The 18,288-nt window shown below is 45.4% G+C and overlaps 1 protein-coding gene across 1 annotated transcript; it reads right to left on the bottom strand.

Moving 5' to 3' along the window:
• Positions 1-462: 462 nt before the first annotated feature.
• On the bottom strand, positions 463-16,882 carry CCDC122 (coiled-coil domain containing 122). The gene is made up of 4 exons (XM_077344287.1): positions 16,512-16,882; positions 8,057-8,455; positions 2,772-2,888; positions 463-985 (listed from the first exon to the last, which is right to left on the bottom strand). Exons 1-4 carry the CDS (start codon positions 16,623-16,625, stop codon positions 836-838), a joined length of 780 nt encoding a protein of 259 aa, XP_077200402.1. The 5' UTR covers positions 16,626-16,882; the 3' UTR covers positions 463-835.
• Positions 16,883-18,288: the final 1,406 nt, after the last annotated feature.

The raw sequence follows: 18,288 nt of genomic DNA, 5'->3' as shown, positions 1-18,288 counted from the left end.
TTCTTCTTCTTCTTCTTCTTCTTCTTCTTCTTCTTCTTTGTCCGAACCAGACCTCCCCAGGTGGAAGGCTGCCTCTGCTTGGGCCACTCAGTCTTAGCATGTTGGGGAGATGCTGGCAGAGGGAGGAATCCCAGGGCGGCCGGCTGGAAACCTCCAGCTGCAAGTCCTTGTGAATGATTTCTGAGCTGGTACACGTTATGATTGGAGTAGTCATTAATGTACGCTGCCTCTGTTCAACCACCTTTAGGCACATTACTAAATATAATAATACAATGTACATAATAATTATAAAGAAAAACTGGAATGTTACGTTCAAAGCTATCCTAGTTACATGTCAATTATTTATAACATAAAGCAATTATTTTCTTAACAAATATTCAGTTACAGACTGAAGGCTGAAGCAAAAAGAGAACTTGTATTTGTGAACAGTAGGATGAACAACAAGATAATGAGTGCAAAGCAAGAGCGTTCTCCCCCCCCCCCCCGCACAAGGGAACACGACGTGGCTGCTCAGGTTCCCTTCGGTTGATCTCTTTTAATTACGCTGTAACCATGTTGTGACTCACAACACAGTCTTGAGGAGTCTGTTGTTATCCTCTTCTGGAAAACGACAAAGGGAAACATACCAGGAGAAAAAATCTCAGTGTAGTTTTTTTCAAGTGAATATATATTGTTAAAGAAACAAAAACTTGCACTTAAGGAACAAACTAAAATATTATTAATTCATCTCCTTCTGCAGGGGTCAAAACCCCGACCTTACAGGAGGGCCCATTTGGCCAAGGAAGCCGCGTATCGTCCCAAGGGGTTTCTTGGATTCCCACCAAGGTCCAGTCAGTCAGTCAGTCCCCCCGAGGAGCTCTCTCAAGGCGGCCGCCTGGCTTTCCACCTGCTGAAGGCGCCGTTGGCCCTGCCTCTGGCTGGCCTGCAACTTAGTCACCTGGCAATGCAACCGTTTTAGGATAGCGCCACACCTTTTATTCTCCACCTGTTAAGGTAAGCACAAAATACTGAGAACCACCAAATACAACATGCAACATTTGGGATTTCATAGATTATTAAAGACTTCAACAAAAAGCCATACTCGAAATTTGAAGTGCAACAAAAATGGAATCAACACATGGAAATGGGTGGTTTACTCATAATGCATAATTTCACCTAACCTGCAGTTCTTCCAGTTCTTCTACCAACATTAATTGGAGAGGTATTCCAATGGGCTTGGTGTTTGACATGAGTGATTCTTCAGGGCTGCCTTTGATGGACCCCTTTGAGTTATTTATTTATTTATTTATTTATTTAGATTTCTAAATTACTGGTATAAAGAATCTTAAGATTTCAAAATAGCTTTGAGTCTCTCCTACTGCCTGCAATGAACGCAAGGGCTGACTGATGCGGTCATCTATGGACTCAGCCCAATCCCTGATCGCTGGTGGGCTAAACAGAAGTTGAGCAAGAGGCCAGTGGGGCACGGCCAGCATACTAATGACTTCTCAGCCCCAGAGAGCAGATTCCTGTACACACGGATCTGAAAATCAAGTAAAGCAGCAGGTTTCCAGCAGTGGGCTCTGGAGAAGAAGAAGAACAGTCACCCAGCCCCACTTTGGGGCAGTCCCCAGGCAGGTAAATGAAATCTCCTCAGCATCATCAGATCAGCTCTCGCCACTCCTGCAATTCAGCATCATGTTGCCATTTTTGTCATCAGTCCTACTTTGTGCTGGGGTTTGGACCAGACGGCCCCATCCAACTCTATGATTCAGTCAGCTGCTCAAACCAGTAGTTACCTGACCAGGACCTGGGTTCCGGTGGTGGAGAGAGAATCATCAGAATACAGGGAAGGCCACTGTTGTACATCAGGGGAAACAGCCAGATGCTAGTGGATTTGCTCCCACAGCTGGGTGACCTTGGGCTCACCACAGCACTGAGAAAACTGCTCTGACCGAGCAGGAATATCAGGGCTCTCTCAGCCTCACCTCCCTCACAGGGTGTCTGTTGTGGGGAGAGGAAAGGGAAGGCGACTGTAGGCCACTTTGAGCCTCCTTTGGGTAGAGAAAAGTGGCATATAAGAAACAACTCTTCTTCTTCTTCAGTATTATCAGAACTCTCTCAGCCTCACCCACCTCACAGGGTGTCTGCTGAGGGGAGAGGAAAGGGAAGGCAACTGGAAGCTGCTTCTTCTTCTTCTACTACTACTACTACTACTACTACTACTACTACTACTACTACTACTACTACTACTACTACTTAATTTTTGTGGGAGCCTAGGAAATGTGCATGTTTTTCCCATCCTGTGAAGACTCTGGGTCAACTAAAAACAGAGGCATAGAATCATAGAATTGGAAGGGACATCTAGGGTCCTGTAGGCCAACTGTCTGCAGAATGCAGGAAATTCATGACTACCTGCCCACCCACAGTGACCCCAATTCCATGTTCAGATGATGCCCCCCCCCCCCCAAAAAAACCCCTCTAGAATCCCTGGTCTGTCTGGTCTGGAGGAAATTTGCCTTCTGACCCCAAAGTGGCAATTAGCATTTTCCTGGGCACGCAAGCAAGGTCCACAGGAGCCAAGCTCAGGCAAGCATGACTAGAAGTTTCCAGTTATGACTACTTGGTTTTCACATACATGTTTGTGAGATAGTGAACTCGTCCAATTAAGATTTGTGTTCAGACTATTGGGATTATGCAGAGATTAGCATTTATACTAATGCATAAATTCCCACAATGCATAAGCCACAACAGGGTGAGATACACACTCTAGTCAGAAGGCTGGAACTCACCTCAATTTCTTTTTGTAGCCTAGCTTGAATATTTTTTTCATCTTGGAGTGTATTTTGCTTTTGACAGACATCTTCTCTCAATATATTGATTTCACTTTCTAAAGATGCCATTTCACCCTATGCACAGGAGAGGGAATAGTACACAGTAAGAATGGTTCATATATATATATATATGTGTGTGTTGCTGATCACCCCAGTTCTGCTTCTGGGGGTCAAGGGAGCCTGGGGGAAAATCCCCTTTATGTCTGTGCCAATGGAAGTGCCTCTGCAAAAGGAGGGGCTGCCTACCAATCGGGTACCCTTTGTTGTTGCCCCCCCCCCCATCCCAGTACTTGGCTTCTGACTGGGGCCTTTTCTGCATGGGTGTTTGCCTTCACTTTTACTCTTCATTCCCGTCGTGTTTTTTTTCCCATTCTGCATGTCACCTCACTTTCACTATGCACGTGCACTATGCCTGGCTTTCTTTTCCTTCTGCACAGACTTTGCTCCCTTCAATGCAAAGTTAGTTTTCCGTCCACTGTTTCCCTGTTGTTTTAAATGATGTTATTGTGGTGGTTTCCCCTCTTGCTTCACATACTTCTCATTGGACAGTTCGGTAAACCCTGGGTTAGATGGCACTGTCCCTGTAGAGTTGGATCCCAATGTCAAGGTCTCATCTGATAATTCCCTACTAGGTATTGAGCCTGTATTGAGTGACTCAGTAAATAATAACTGTGAATTGATTTTAAAGCTGGTGGCAAGAACTGTTGACTTAATTTTTACAGGGATGAAGGATATTGATGCAAAACTAGCGCAGATAAACAAAAACTTATTAACCACCCATGAATCCTCTGACAGGAATGCTTCAGTTTGGAGTAAAGAAGTTAATGCCACCACAAATCATTATAAGGAATCTGATACAAATGAGCAACAGCAAAAATTAGTTCTTCAACGAACTAAAATCTGTTTATCAATCTTTAAATACAGAAACTTTCTCCCGCCCTGGCTGTCAAGTCACCAAATTAAAAAACACCTGACCCTGTTGCTAGGACTAAGTATTAATCAGATTGACTTGATCTCCTATGAAAATTTAAATATCTCTAAAACTTCACAAAGAGTAATTTTAAGCTTTAGGGGGACCAAACTCCCCATCCCTACTGTTAAATCAACGGAGCTACCTCCAATCCAAGGGAATAATTCCTTCAAGAGTATATTTACACCTCTTTACTGTCCCACTGTTGGCATCCTTTCAAAAGACAAATTACTTCAATAAGAAATCTAGGAACTTGAAGGAACCCAATGGACCCCGACATCAAAGCTCCCATCAGGAAAAAACAGCAAATACTAGGGAAGAAATGCCTAACTTTGAACAGAATCTTCTAAAAGTACTCTCAGATTCTGGAAATAAAGAACTCCATTTGCATGACAATTCCCTAGAGGAAAATGTGGTGTCCACCTTGCTTTCTCCTGAACTCCAAATTAATATAATTAATATAAATTAATATAATAACCGAACTAAGCAATTTAAGTAACAAACTGTCAAAGTTAATAAAACCTCACTCACCTACGCCTTCCTTAACTCCATCAATTACAATGGAGCAAGATCTCCCACTAATTGAGTTAATTGATCTAACTGAAACACATAATAGTATAGAGGTGAGTGTAACTAATGAAATCCAAGTGCACCCCCATTCTAACACTTTGACCCAATGTAAACTAAATTGTCAAAAATGGATGTGTAGTTCTAGACACCACTCTCAACACTATTGAAACATTGGCAACAGATGTTCAACCTGGAAGCTCCTCTATTCACTCAATTACTCCAGTAACTGACTCAAACTGACTAGAATTCAGACCTTCATCCTCTACCCTTCAAATACTGGCATGGAACATTGCAGGATGGCATTGTAAGAGGGGAGACACTGACTTTTGTTCATTCCTACAATCCTATGATATAATTCTCCTCCAGGAAACTTGGGTTCTAGGTGAAGTCCATTTACAAGGATACTACAATTTTTGCACCCCAGCCCTGGCATCACGAGGAAGAGGCAGAAACCGAATGGGCCTCTGCTTCCTTGTGAAAACAAATCTTAAAGAAACAACATCATATTTAGGTGACGCCCCCCCCCCCCATATGCCCAAGCTCTCTTAATTAATGCCAATCCAAGTATTATCTTAGTTAACGTCTATTTTCCCCCAATCTTGAAGGCTACTGAGGGATATTTAAACTGGGAAGAGGTGACACATTATATTGCAACCCTCAAAAGAGACCATCCACAGGCTGAATTAACAGGCTTATTGGAGATTTCAATGCTAGACCAGGAACCAAGTACCTAACAAATTCAAATCCAATAGGAATCAATAATAGATGTCTTTATCATGGAATAGACCCAAAATCCAACAGGGTGAGCACAAATTTTATCAAATTGTGCTCTGATATGAATTTAAAAATTCTAAATGGCTCTAAAAAATTCCCAAACTCAAATGAGTATACTCATCTTTCGACTAGAGGTAATAGCGTCATTGATTTCGTTTGTGTCTCCTGGTCCCTTGTTAGTCGGATCAGCAACTTTGTAGTTGGCAGTCGAACAGAAAGTGACCACATGCCTCTAATTCTCTCTGTTAAGATAGACTTGATGGACTCCTATTCAAAGGTAGACTCTGTAACTTTAGACTATCCCCTGAATTTTAGAAAATTAACTTGGGCTCCAATCTTGATCCCTCAGATTGAGCAAGTGATAAATTCTCCCCAAATGCAAGATTTGAGACATAAGCTCCTTACAGCAGACTCCATTAACTCTATTTTGCAACTGTATGAGTCAGTCATTGGGCTTTTTTATCACCTATCAAAACCTCCCAACCCCTACTTGGTTTGATAAAGAATGCTTATTGGAAAAGAAACTATTAAGGCACTATTGCAGGCTATTCAATAAATCAAGATCTCTCGATGACCAATCCCACTATCTCAGAACTAAAGCCGAATACCAGTCTCTTGTTGCTAAAAAAAAATCCAAGTTCCACAACAGAAACTGGGAATCATTAAGCAAAGCACTAAATTCATCTGATAACCGGATATGCTGGAGAACTGTGACCAATGCCTTAACAAACAAGTCAAATAAAACTGTGTGTCCTATTCCAGCTTCCAAATGGGTGGACCATTTTTCCACATTGTTCACATTATCATCTTCACTAGACCCTCAACTGTCCATTGGACAATCCTCTTCCCTTCCCTGTTGGCCAAGCGTTGAACCTGCTGAGATTTCTGAACTGATAAAATCTCTAAAACCTCATAAGTCACCCGGTCCAGATGGGATCCCTCCAGACTTGATTATTCATTATACTGACTGGGGGGGCTGTGCCTCTAGCACATCGGTTTACAAAAAGCAACCAAACGGGACTAATCGCAGATTCATGGCTAAATTCCATTATAACCCCAATATATAAAAAAGGAAAAACTACCGACCCATCAGTCTATTGTCAGCCGTAGGTAAGCTCTTTGCAAAATATCTTTATAAACTGGACATCCAACAATTACATCATAGGGCCAGAGCAAATAGGGTTTAGGAAGGGATACACTACCTTAGATCATTGTACGGTTTTAGCTTTTTAAAGTCAGAAATACACCAAAGACCCACTCCACTTCTTTTATACGCAGTTGACACAGTTATCTTATCTAGAACTCGAGTTGGCCTAATACGCTATCTCTGGTCATTCGGAGATTACTGTAGTGACAATCAACTAAAAATAAACTTTGAAAAAACGAAGATCATGGTATTTGCAAAGACCTGGATAATAAATGGTAAACATATAATACAGGTCAATCACTACAGGTATTTAGGCATAAACTTTACTTATAATAACAGTTGGGCCAACCATAGAGAAAAAACAATCAAATCTGCAAAAGGCCAGTTGTCCCTTTTAGCCAAGTTTTATCATCAAAAAGGCAACAAAAACCTTCAAGCAGCCATTAAAATCTACAATGCCAAAATAATTCCTCAGATACTTTATGGAATCCCATATTTAATAATAAATTAGAGAACATCCAATCTTTCTTTTTCAGATTGCTAGGAGTCCCAAACTGTGTGGCCAATCATACACTTGTAGCAGAACTTGGCCAACAGAGTCTAGAAGCCTGGGCTTGGTCTCAGTCCTTTAAATACTGGTTAAAAATTCATTTCCATGCTCAAACGGGTAGTTTGTTAATTAACCTTTTGAGTGACCCTTATTCTTTCAGCTGGCTCCAAACTTCAAATTATGGGTCTGGACATCTCATTCCTTAGCATGCAAGATGAAAGGACGATACTAAAGCTAATATCACAGAGACTAGAAGATCAGGATACACAGATTCTGGGCTCCTCTAACAACAGTGTATGTTCTCCCCGCTTCTGGGATATTCCGTTATCTTACAAATCTCACAACTACCTATCCACCCACGGTTGAGAGAGTTTGGTCTGTTTAGCCTGGAGAGAAGACAACTAAGAGGGAATATGATTACCATCTTCAAATATTTGAAGGGCTGTCATAGAGAAAGATGGAGCAGAGTTGTTTTCTATTGCCCAAGAGGGTTGGACAAGAACCAATGGGATGAAATTAATTCAAAAGAATTTTGGCTTAACATCTGGAAGACGTTCCTGGCAGTTAGAATGGTTCCTCAGTGGAACAGCTTCCTCGGGAGGTAGTGGGTTCTGCGTCTTTGGAAGTTTTTAAGCAGAGGATAGACAGAAATGCTGATTCTATGAATTTAGGCAGATTGTAGTTGGGTGGGGAGAAGGGATGGTGTCTAAGCTTAGTTCTTGCATGCCCAGGGAAATGCTTATGGCCACTTTGGGATCAGAAGACAAGTTTCCTCTAGATCAGACTGATCAGGGATTCTCCTTTTTTTTAGGGGGGGAAGCATCATCTGGACATGGAATTGGGTTCACTTTGCGTGGAGAGTTGTACATTTTCTCCATTCTGTAGGGGGCTGGACTGGAGATCCCTTCCAACTGATTCTATGATTCTACAACTGCCGTAGCTGTGTTCGAAGTGAGCAAAATTTCACTCCAGTGTGCATGCACATGAAAGTTTATGCCCAGCATTCAAGCTTGATGCTCTTAAAGGCGCTCCTAGGCTATAGCTTTGTTATTTTGCTTCAGACAACCCAAATGACCTGCCTGTGTTCAGAGTGTTTCTCTCACATTCTGCAGTAATCAGACACCATTTCAGCTGTCCTTCCACCAGATATGTCCTCAAATGAAGATGCTGTGGGACAATGCACAGCTCATTGCACAGCAGACAGAACAACTATGAAGGCAAGCTCATCATACCTGGACTGAGTTAACATCATTTCCTTCAGAATTCGGAAGATCAGACATTAATTCCTCCTTCCTGGCAATCAAGTCTTTGATTGTGGCTCTTTTGTTTGCAACCTCAACCATAAGTGGCCATTTGCTTTCTTCCTCCTCAAATTGGCATTTGTGAGCTCTGATGTTTTCATTGTAGGCCTTGTTTCTTAGCAGCAGCATTTTAAACTCTTCTTGCAATGTTTCGATGTCAAACTTCATCTTTACATTCTCAGCATACAAAGCTGCAATGTGCATTTGCAAAGCTTCACAGTGATTGTTTGTGGCTGTTATGGATTCTTCTTGATGACATATTTGCCTTTCCACTGCCTTTGTTTCTGTTACGAACCAATTTATTTGAGTCTCAAAGTCCTGGAGCTGAGTCTACAGAGAAAATATATTTATTACTTATTTACAAATCTATATCCCAGCGTTCTGTCTTCAGAAAGGCCACCAGTTCCATACAAAATAACATCACATTTTAGAACCAATCTCAAACACACTTCATAAAGCCAAAATAATTCCAGTAAGGCAGCATCAGTAGGGTAAAGCTAACCTGTCTCATGACGGTTTAATAATATTTAATAATATTAAAACCAGAATTTAAAACATCCTACAATACAGTAGTACAAAATAAAACATGCAAATTCCAAGACTGGCTTGAACAGGAAAATATACTTGCAGAGGAGCAAGCTGGTTTTAGAGAGGGTTGATCTACTATCGATCAATGCCTGATATTGCAACTTCTTATCAGAAAACATCTTTTCTGCAATGTATGCTGCTTTTATGGACAATACAAGAACTATACAAGAGCGAGCTTAACATCCCTGATAACCATGATGTAGTTACTAACCTGGAGCCAGACATCCTGGAATGTGAAGTCAAATGGGCCTTAGGAAGTTGGAGCAACAATAAAGCTAGTGGTGGTGACAGCATTCCAGTTGAACTATTCAAAATCTTAAAAGACGATGCAGTAAAAGTGCTACACTCAATATGCCAGCAAATTTGGAAAACTCAACAATGGCCAGAGGATTGGAAAAGGTCAGTTTACATTCCAATCCTAAAGAAGGGCAATGCCAAAGAATGTTCAAACTACCGCACCACTGTACTCATTTCTCATGCTAGCAAAGTTATGCTCAAAATTTTACAAGCTAGGCTCCAGCAATATGTGGACCGAGAACTTCCAGAAGTACAGGAAGGATTTCAAAGAGGCAGAGGAACTAGAGATCAAATTGCCAACATACGCTGGATCATGGAGAAAGCTAGGGAGTTCCAGAAGAACTTCTACTTCTGCTTCATTGACTATGCTTTAGCCTTTGATTGTGTGGGGCACAACAAATTGTGGCAAGTTCTTAAAGAGATGGGAATACCTGAGCATCTTATTTGTCTCTTGAGAAACCTATATGGCGGTAAAGAAGCAACAGTGAGAACCGAGCATGGAATCACTGATTGGTTCAAAATTGAGAAAGGAGTTCGGCAAGGCTATCTACTGTCGCCTTGCCTATTTAACTTATATGCGGAGCACATCATGAGAAAGGCGGGGTTAGAGGAGTCACAAATTGGGATCAAGATTGCAGGGAGAAATATCAACAACCTCAGATATGCAGATGATACCACTCTAATGGCAGAAAGTGAAAAGGAACTAAAGAGCCTGTTGATGCGGGTGAAGGAGGAGAGTGCAAAAGTTGGCTTGAAACTCAACATAAAGAAAACGAAGATCATGGCATCCAGCCCCCTCAATTCCTGGCAAATAGATGGGGAAGGAATTGAGATAGTTTCAGATTTACTTTCCTGGGCCCCAAAATCACTGCAGATGGGGACTGCAACAAAGAAATTAAAAGACGCTTGATCCTGGGGAGGAAAGCTATGGCAAATCTAGACAGCATCCTAAAAAGCCGAGACATCAACCTGCAAACAAAAGTGCGTTTAGTCAAGGCAATGGTCTTCCCAGATGCAATGTATGGCTGCGAAAGTTGGACCATAAGGAAGGCCGAGCGTCAAAGAATTGAGGCTTTTGAACTCTGGTGCTGGAGAAGACTCTTGTGAGTCCCTTGGACTGCAAGGCAAACAAACCGGTCAGTCCTAGAGGAGATCAGCCCAGACTGCTCCTTAGAAGGCCAGATCCTGAAGATGAAACTCAAATACTTTGGCCACCTCATGAGAAGGAAGGACTCCCTGGAGAAGAACCTAAGGCTGGGAGCGATCGAGGGCAAAAGAAGAAGGGGATGACAGAGAATGAGGTGGCTGGATGGAGTCACTGAAGCAGTAGGTGCAAACTTAAATGGACTCTGGGGAATGGTAGAGGACAGGAAGGCCTGGAGGATCATTGTCCATGAGGTCGCGATGGGTCGGACACGACTTTTCACCTAACAACAACAACAACAACAACATGCTGCTTTTATGGACAAAACTACGGGGAAAATGGAGAATTCCTCGCTTGATTTCTGTCTCCTTTATTTAATAGAATCATAGAATCATAGAATCATAGAATCATAGAGTTGGAAGGGGCCATACAGGCCATCTAGTCCAACCCCCTGCTCAACGCAGGATTAACCCTAAGCATCCTAAAGCATCCAAGAAAAGTGTGTATCCAACCTTTGCTTGAAGATTTCCAGTGAGGGGGCGCACACCACCTCCTTAGGCAGCCTATTCCACTGCTGAACTACTCTGACTGTGAAAAACTTTTTCCTGATATCTAGCCTATATCGTTGTACTTGAAGTTTAAACCCATTACTGCGTGTCCTTTCCTCTGCAGCCAGCAGAAACAGCATCCTGCCCTCCTCCAAGTGACAACCTTTCAAATACTTAAAGAGGGCTATCATGTCCCCTCTCAACCTCCTTTTCTCCAGGCTGAACATTCCCAAGTCCCTCAACCTATCTTCATAGGGCTTGGTCCCTTGGCCCCAGATCATCTTCGTCGCTCTCCTCTGTACCCTTTCAATTTTATCAATGTCCTTCTTGAAGTGAGGCCTCCAGAACTGCACACAGTACTCCAGGTGTGGTCTGACCAGTGCCGTATACAATGGAACTATGACATCTTGTGATTTTGATGTGATGCCTCTGTTGATACAGCCCAAAATGGCATTTGCCTTTTTTACCGCTGCATCACACTGCCTGCTCATATTTAGTTTACAATCCACAAGTACCCCAAGGTCTCGTTCACACACAGTGTTACCTAGAAGCGTATCCCCCATCCAGTAGGCATGCTTTTCATTTTTCTGACCCAGATGCAGAACTTTACACTTATCTTTATTGAATTGCATCTTGTTCTCATTTGCCCATTTTTCCATTGTGTTCAGATCTCGTTGAACTCTGTCTCTATCTCCCGGAGTATTTGCCAGTCCTCCCAATTTGGTGTCATCTGCAAACTTGATGAGTAGTCCCTCCACCCCCTCATCTAGATCATTAATAAATATGTTAAAAAGTACCGGGCCGAGCACCGAACCCTGAGGTACCCCGCTACTCACCTCTCTCCAGTCTGATGAAACACCATTGACAACAACTCTTTGAGTGCGGTTCTCTAACCAATTCCCTATCCACCTAACGATCTGAAAATCCAGATTGCAGTCCTTCAACTTATCCATCAGAACATCATGGGGAACCTTGTCAAAAGCTTTACTAAAATCCAAGTAAATGACATCAACCAAATTTCCCCGATCCAGCAAACCTGTTACTTGGTCAAAAAAGGAAACTAGGTTGGTCTGGCAGGACCTGTTGGAGACAAATCCATGCTGACTTCCTTGGATCACCAAATTGTCCTCCAGATGTTTGCAGATCGCTCCCTTTAATATCTGCTCCATTATCTTCCCCACAACAGAGGTCAGACTCACTGGTCTGTAGTTTCCCGGGTCATCCTTCCTCCCTTTTTTGAAGATCGGATACATACTCTGCATAAGAAAACTTTTCTTAAAGTGCGATACAACTCCCAAGGTCATTTTTCCAGAGCTACTAAAACTCAAAAAGGTGTCAAACAAGGATGCCCCACTTCTTTTTAATTTCTACATTAATGGTATTGTGGGCCATCGTTGTAATATGAATTTTCATCTACTGGAAGACACCTTTCAATCTTGCTCTAAGTAGATGACACAGTAATTCTACCAAGAACACCTACTGGAATTAAAAGAGCCCTGAGAGCTTTATCATTATACTGTGAAAAGGACCATTTAGAACTCAATTGTCAGAAAACCAAAATCATGTAATTTGCCAAAAGACCTACGAGACATTCCTGGATCATTGATGGATCATTCCTCCAATTTCAAATACTTGGGGGTGGTTTTTCAGACTCAAAAGCCCATGGGAACTCAAAAGCCCATGGGGACTATGTGGTCATTAGTGAACAGAAATGTGCAAATGTGCAAAGGCTATTCTTAAATTTTAAAATCAAGAGGTGGACACTACATACCTGCAGTACTTAAATTGTATGAAGCCAAGTCAGTGTCACGTCTACTATACGGCAGACAGTTGGGTCCCTTCTCTAACCCTGCACCACTGGAGAGTGTTCAATCTAAATTTTAAGATCAGCTCTTCATATGCCAAAGTGTCTTTCTAAAGCAGTGGTTCTCAGCCTTCCTTATGCAAGTCCTCATGTTGTGGTGACCCACAACCATAAAATTATGCAAGTGTTCTTTTAAAGAAATTAAACTGAAACTGATCAATGGCACGAAGATCCATTGTTCATGACTGTATATAAATTGTTTTTTTTCCCCAGGGGCGCTGCTGGAGTGGCTGGCGGCTGAGTGTAGGTGCCTGCAGAAGGCTGCTCTCCCTGCCACGGCCCCTGTGAAAGAGTCGTTCGACTCCCAAAGGGGCCCGGACCCCCAGGTTGAGAACCATTTCTCTAATGCTACCCTGAGACTTGAGACAAGTTTTATGAAGATGGAGGCTAGGGCATGGCTGACTGCTCTAAGTAATAGGCTTAGATTATCCTTTTCCCCTCATGCCTTGCCCCACTAACAACCAAGGATGGCTACCAATCTTTATGGCAATGAAATGTGAGAACTAAAACTGCACTCTTGGGGTTCTCTCCTGAGCTCCTGCTGTGTATGGGATATGATCAGGCCAAAGAAGCTGTTAAGCAGAGATTAACTGACATAGAATGCCAATAAGATCTAGCCAATAACCCATCCTTTAGTCAGAGAACCCAATAGATATTTGTCCTTCCCTATGACATACCTAACCAAACTTGAAGTACCTAGTCATAGGAGGGCCTTCACTTTAGCATGCTGTAATGTTCTCCCCTCAACTGTAATAGAAGATATAGAAAAATATCTTATCTCAAAAGGAATTGCCCTATGGATCTGGACATATAGAAACCATGGAACATACTCAATGTCCTTCAATGTCAATACTATAATGACATCCGTACTAGTTTCATTCTACCACTTTTACGCCAATTTCCAGGGCATCCAGGACAATTTTACACTTCTTTGCTGCTTACAGATACAAATAATGACACAACTGATAGTGTTGCCAGCTATGAAAACTCACAATAAGAATGGTCTGTGCCATGTGAACCAGAGAGCCGTGTTTGTATACATTCATACTGCGTGTTTTATTTTGTATTACTTTATTTCAAGATGTTTTAAATTCTGGTTATCACCTAATCTTAGGCTGGTCTATGACCGTAATAAAGAGTCTGCCTGCATCTTATTGTATTTTATGGCTTTTACAATCTGTAAACCCCCATGAGCTGGCTAGTTCGGAAATGGTGGTAAATAAATAAATATACACATACATATACACATAACATCCATCCATACCTTGGTCTATATCCATAGACCTGTAATCAGCAACTAAAACATATGGCATAAAGGACTGAGGGAACAACCAAAGAAGCACAAGCCTTCACCAGCTTGTGGAAGACAGCAACAGAAGGGGACAGACAGAAGCCCCCAGCAGAGGAGTCCAGAGTGCTGGTGCTGTGACTGAGGAGGCTTTGTCTCAGGGTGCCGCTCAAATAATCTTCAGTGCTGGAGGTCTCTGAAACGGCCCCTGAAGAGTACCGTAATAATTCGGAAGGTTCATAAAGGAGTAGGTGTTCCTTCACACTTTAGTCCAAAGCCATACCTGGCATTAAAGGTCAATGTCAGCATCTGAATTGTAACCAGAATCAGATTGAAAGCTAGTGAAGATGGGCCCAGACTGGAGTGGGTATGGCATTCTGCACCAACCGAAGTTTCTGGATACCTCTCAATGGCAGCCTCACATAGAATGCACCACAGTAATCTAATCTAGAATCTGCCTGACACTGAATCAGATCATTGGTCTCCTCAGACTGGCAGCGGCTCTTCAGTGTCTCAGGCAATCACCTTTCTTATCACTTCCTGCCTGGTCTTTTTAACTGGAGGTGTCGGGATCAAACACAGGACCCTCTGCATGCCAAGCAGAGGCTCTAACCGTAGCCAAGGCATTTACTACAGTGGCCACACCTTACCTGATCAGGAGAGGCCTCAGTTGGCTACCCAGCCAAAGCTTGTAAAGGACACTATTGCTCACAGCTGCTACTTGCTTATCCAGCACCAGGCCTGGGTCAAGAGCACCCTGATTATGGACCTCTTCCTTTCAGGCCAGTGCAACTCAATCCAGAACAGGTAACACCTTAAATCCCAGGTCAGACCTTCTGTCCAACAGTAGCACTACCGTTTTGTCAGATTAAACTTTGGTTTCCTAGGCTGCATCCACCCAAAAATGCCTCTTACAGCCTTCCTGATTATCAGCTGGAAGTGGGAGATAGATCAGAGTTTCCTCTGCAGAGTGCTAACAGACCATATATCCAGATGACCTCATTGACTGATTATGCACAGTGGCAGCCACATTGCAGCAGGGCGGGATGCCCCGCCGTTCCCCACTTACGCACAGGGGGGGGGTCTTTGGCCTGGCTCCTCCGATTATGCATGAGGCTGGCCTGACCTAGCCCTTGCCCCAGCCTGCGGCAGCTCTGGAAACATGGAAGAATCCGCGTTCTCTTACTGAGGGCCTGGGTCTGGCCAAGGTTCGGAGGCACCCGGGATGGTGGCAATGTCAGGCATCATTGGGGATTTACCCCGAAGCCAGTCCACCTCATGCATAATCAGTCATTGAGCGGTTTCACGTTGATATTTAAGAATGATAAAAAGTTGGCCAAAGGCCAAGGGACGGAGCCAAAGTCTCCCAGCCAGTCCCACCTTCTCAAACCTTCCCTCCATGTAAGCAAGACCAGACATGCTGCAAAACGGTGCTTCCCAATCCTAGTCTGGAAAGGCAATCCAGTAAAATACCATTATTTTGAAAGTCACTGAGTGGTCCAGGAGAAGCAACATGGTCACGTGCCTTCTGCCCATTTCCCAGGCAAGTCGTCCATCAGGCTGACCAAGGCTGCTTCGGTCCCACCATGAGGCCTGAACCCAGGATGGAAAGGATCTGAAGCGTTTCCTCCTCCAGGGAAGTCTGAAGTCATCCTGCCCCCACTGGCTTCATCACCTTGCTCAAGAATTAACCATTTGAGACAGGCCAGTTACGAGGGAGATCTCCCGGGTCCGGGGAGGCTTCTTAAACACGGCAACAGACTTTTGTATGTAAGACAGTGCCTGCCAGGACTTTCCCTGGTGCCCACCAAGGGCTTTCAGAAAGCTGAGGGGGCTAAGGAGGCTTTTGGTTGTGCAGATAAAAGGGCAGTTTCTCCCCGGTGCGCTGAAGGGCTATTACTAGAGTCATGGATGCTTGCTCCCCAACCGTTGGTGGTTGTCGGCTGCTGCAGCCATTTTGTGACTGGGCCCACAGACCTTTGTCCGGATTCACAAGATGCCCACAGGGTCAGATCTTGGGGACCCGTGTTAGAAAGCAAAACACAGGAACAATTAGTATGAAAGGGCGGTATAAAAATCAAATAAATAAATAAAAAGTTGGGGCATGTAGCCATTTTGTTAGCAGGGTGTTTGAAATATTTTTAACAAAATAAAATCTTCATGCAGTTGTTCTTAGCCGTAGAGAAAGCTGAAGTATGGTAGAAAGTACAGAGAGATTCACATCCCCTTCTCTGGAAAAGGCCCTTTCTGTGTGGAGCCCAAACTCTAGAGTACTTTTCAAAAACCGACACTAACCGTGCAATCCGAAGCAGAGTCACCCCCTTTTGTGCATGTCTTTTGCAGAAAAACCTTAGAGGCTAACAGAATTTTCTTCTACCAAGCAGCTCTTATGGATCCTCGCCCACTCGCCCACCCTCAACAGATCCCTCTAGAGCAGGGGTAGTCAAACTGCGGCCCTCCAGATGTCCATGGACTACAATTCCCATGAGCCCCCTGCCAGCGTTCACTGGCAGGGGGCTCCTGGGAATTGTAGTCCATGGACATCTGGAGGGCCGCAGTTTGACTACCCCTGCTCTAGATCTCCTCACAATCCTCCCTGCACAGCTTCGTGCCACGCCCTGGCTTAGCCCCTTCCCTGCTTAGCCAAGGGCCATTACCTGCAGCCGTCCCAGGATGGCCTTGCTTTCCTCTGCCTCCGAGGCCTGGGCGTGCTGCTGTTGGGCGACTTGTCTTACTGCCTCAGCTAAGGACGAGGAACGCGGATCAGCCATGGAGGCCAGAAGAGAAGCAGCCAAGAGCACAATACCACCCAAGCCCCTGCTGCGGCCGGCTCCCTTCCACTTCCGTTCTAATCACCTCAAACTGATTAATTTCTGAGGTTCTGGAAATGTCACTTTAGGGGGGTAAACAGCTTTATTTAAAAGGGAAGTATATGGTGCTGGTCTATGGCCGTAATAAAACTAACTGAACTGAACTGAATATTGTGTTGTTTCTGTTCACTTGGTCTGCCCAGGCAGAGAGGCCTGGACTGGGAGGGGGCCTGAGGCTGCAGGGAGGCTGCTGAGGGGTTGCCTGGCAACCGGGGGGGGGGAGAAACCAGGAGAGCAACAGGGGAGAGTTTCCGGGGGGGGGAGGGGGCTCCAGAGCGAAAGGGCGTTTTCTGACACCAAGTTTCCCTCCGCCAGGAGGCAAGATCGATCCCAACTTTCGGCACAGAGATACTGCAGCTATCATGACACCACTGGGGCATTTCGGGATAGCCATTGCCCAGGCCAACGTGGCACTTTTGTGGTGGGGGTCACAGGCCATGGTGACTGGAGGGACCCTCTCGGGCCTGACCCAGGAGGCTCTTCTGAGGGTCTTCTCAGGGGAAGGCCTCGGCCTCTCTGCCCTGGGGCTGGCCCTGCAAAGGAACTGGCTGGCCCCTGGGTGAGAGGGGAGGCTGGACTGGAGGGACCCTCCCTGGCCTGACCCAGCAGGGCTCTTCTGAGGGTCTTCTCAGGGGAAGGCCTCGGCCTCTCTGCCCTGTGGCTGGCCCTGCAGAGGAACTGGCTGGCCCCTGGGTGAGACGGGAGGCTGGACTGGAGGGACCCTCCCTGGTCTGATCCAGCAGGACTCTTCTGGGGTCCATAGCAGGGGAAGGCCTCGGCCTCTCTGCCCTGTGGCTGGCCCCTGTGTGAGACAGGAGGCTGGACTGGATGGACCCTCCCTGGTCTAACCCAGCAGGGCTCTTCTGGGGTCCATAGCAGGGGAAGGCCTCGGCCTCTCTGCCCTGTGGCTGGCCCTGCAGAGGAACTGGCTGGCCCCTGTGTGAGACGGGAGGCTGGACTGGAGGGACCCTCCCTGGTCTGATCCAGCAGGACTCTTCTGGGGTCCATAGCAGGGGAAGGCCTCGGCCTCTCTGCCCTGTGGCTGGCCCTGCAGAGGAACTGGCTGGCCCCTGTGTGAGACGGGAGGCTGGACTGGAGGGACCCTCCCTGGTCTGACCCAGCAGGGCTCTTCTGAGGGTCTTCTCAGGGGAAGGCCTCGGCCTCTCTGCCCTGTGGCTGGCCCTGCAGAGGAACTGGCTGGCCCCTGGGTGAGACGGGAGGCTGGACTGGAGGGACCCTCCCTGGTCTGATCCAGCAGGACTCTTCTGGGGTCCATAGCAGGGGAAGGCCTCGGCCTCTCTGCCCTGTGGCTGGCCCTGCAGAGGAACTGGCTGGCCCCTGGGGGAGACGGGAGGCTGGACTGGATGGACCCTCCCTGGTCTAACCCAGCAGGGCTCTTCTGGGGTCCATAGCAGGGGAAGGCCTCGGCCTCTCTGCCCTGTGGCTGGCCCTGCAGAGGAACTGGCTGGCCCCTGGTTGAGATGGGAGGCTGGACTGGAGGGACCCTCCCTAGCCTGACCCAGCAGGGCTCTACTGGGGTCCTTAGCAGGGGAAGGCCTCGGCC

This window comes from Paroedura picta, chromosome 6 (genome assembly GCF_049243985.1).
Source record: "Paroedura picta isolate Pp20150507F chromosome 6, Ppicta_v3.0, whole genome shotgun sequence".
NCBI classification, from domain to species: domain Eukaryota; kingdom Metazoa; phylum Chordata; class Lepidosauria; order Squamata; family Gekkonidae; genus Paroedura; species Paroedura picta.
This window is presented reverse-complemented; position numbering and strand designations above follow the sequence as displayed.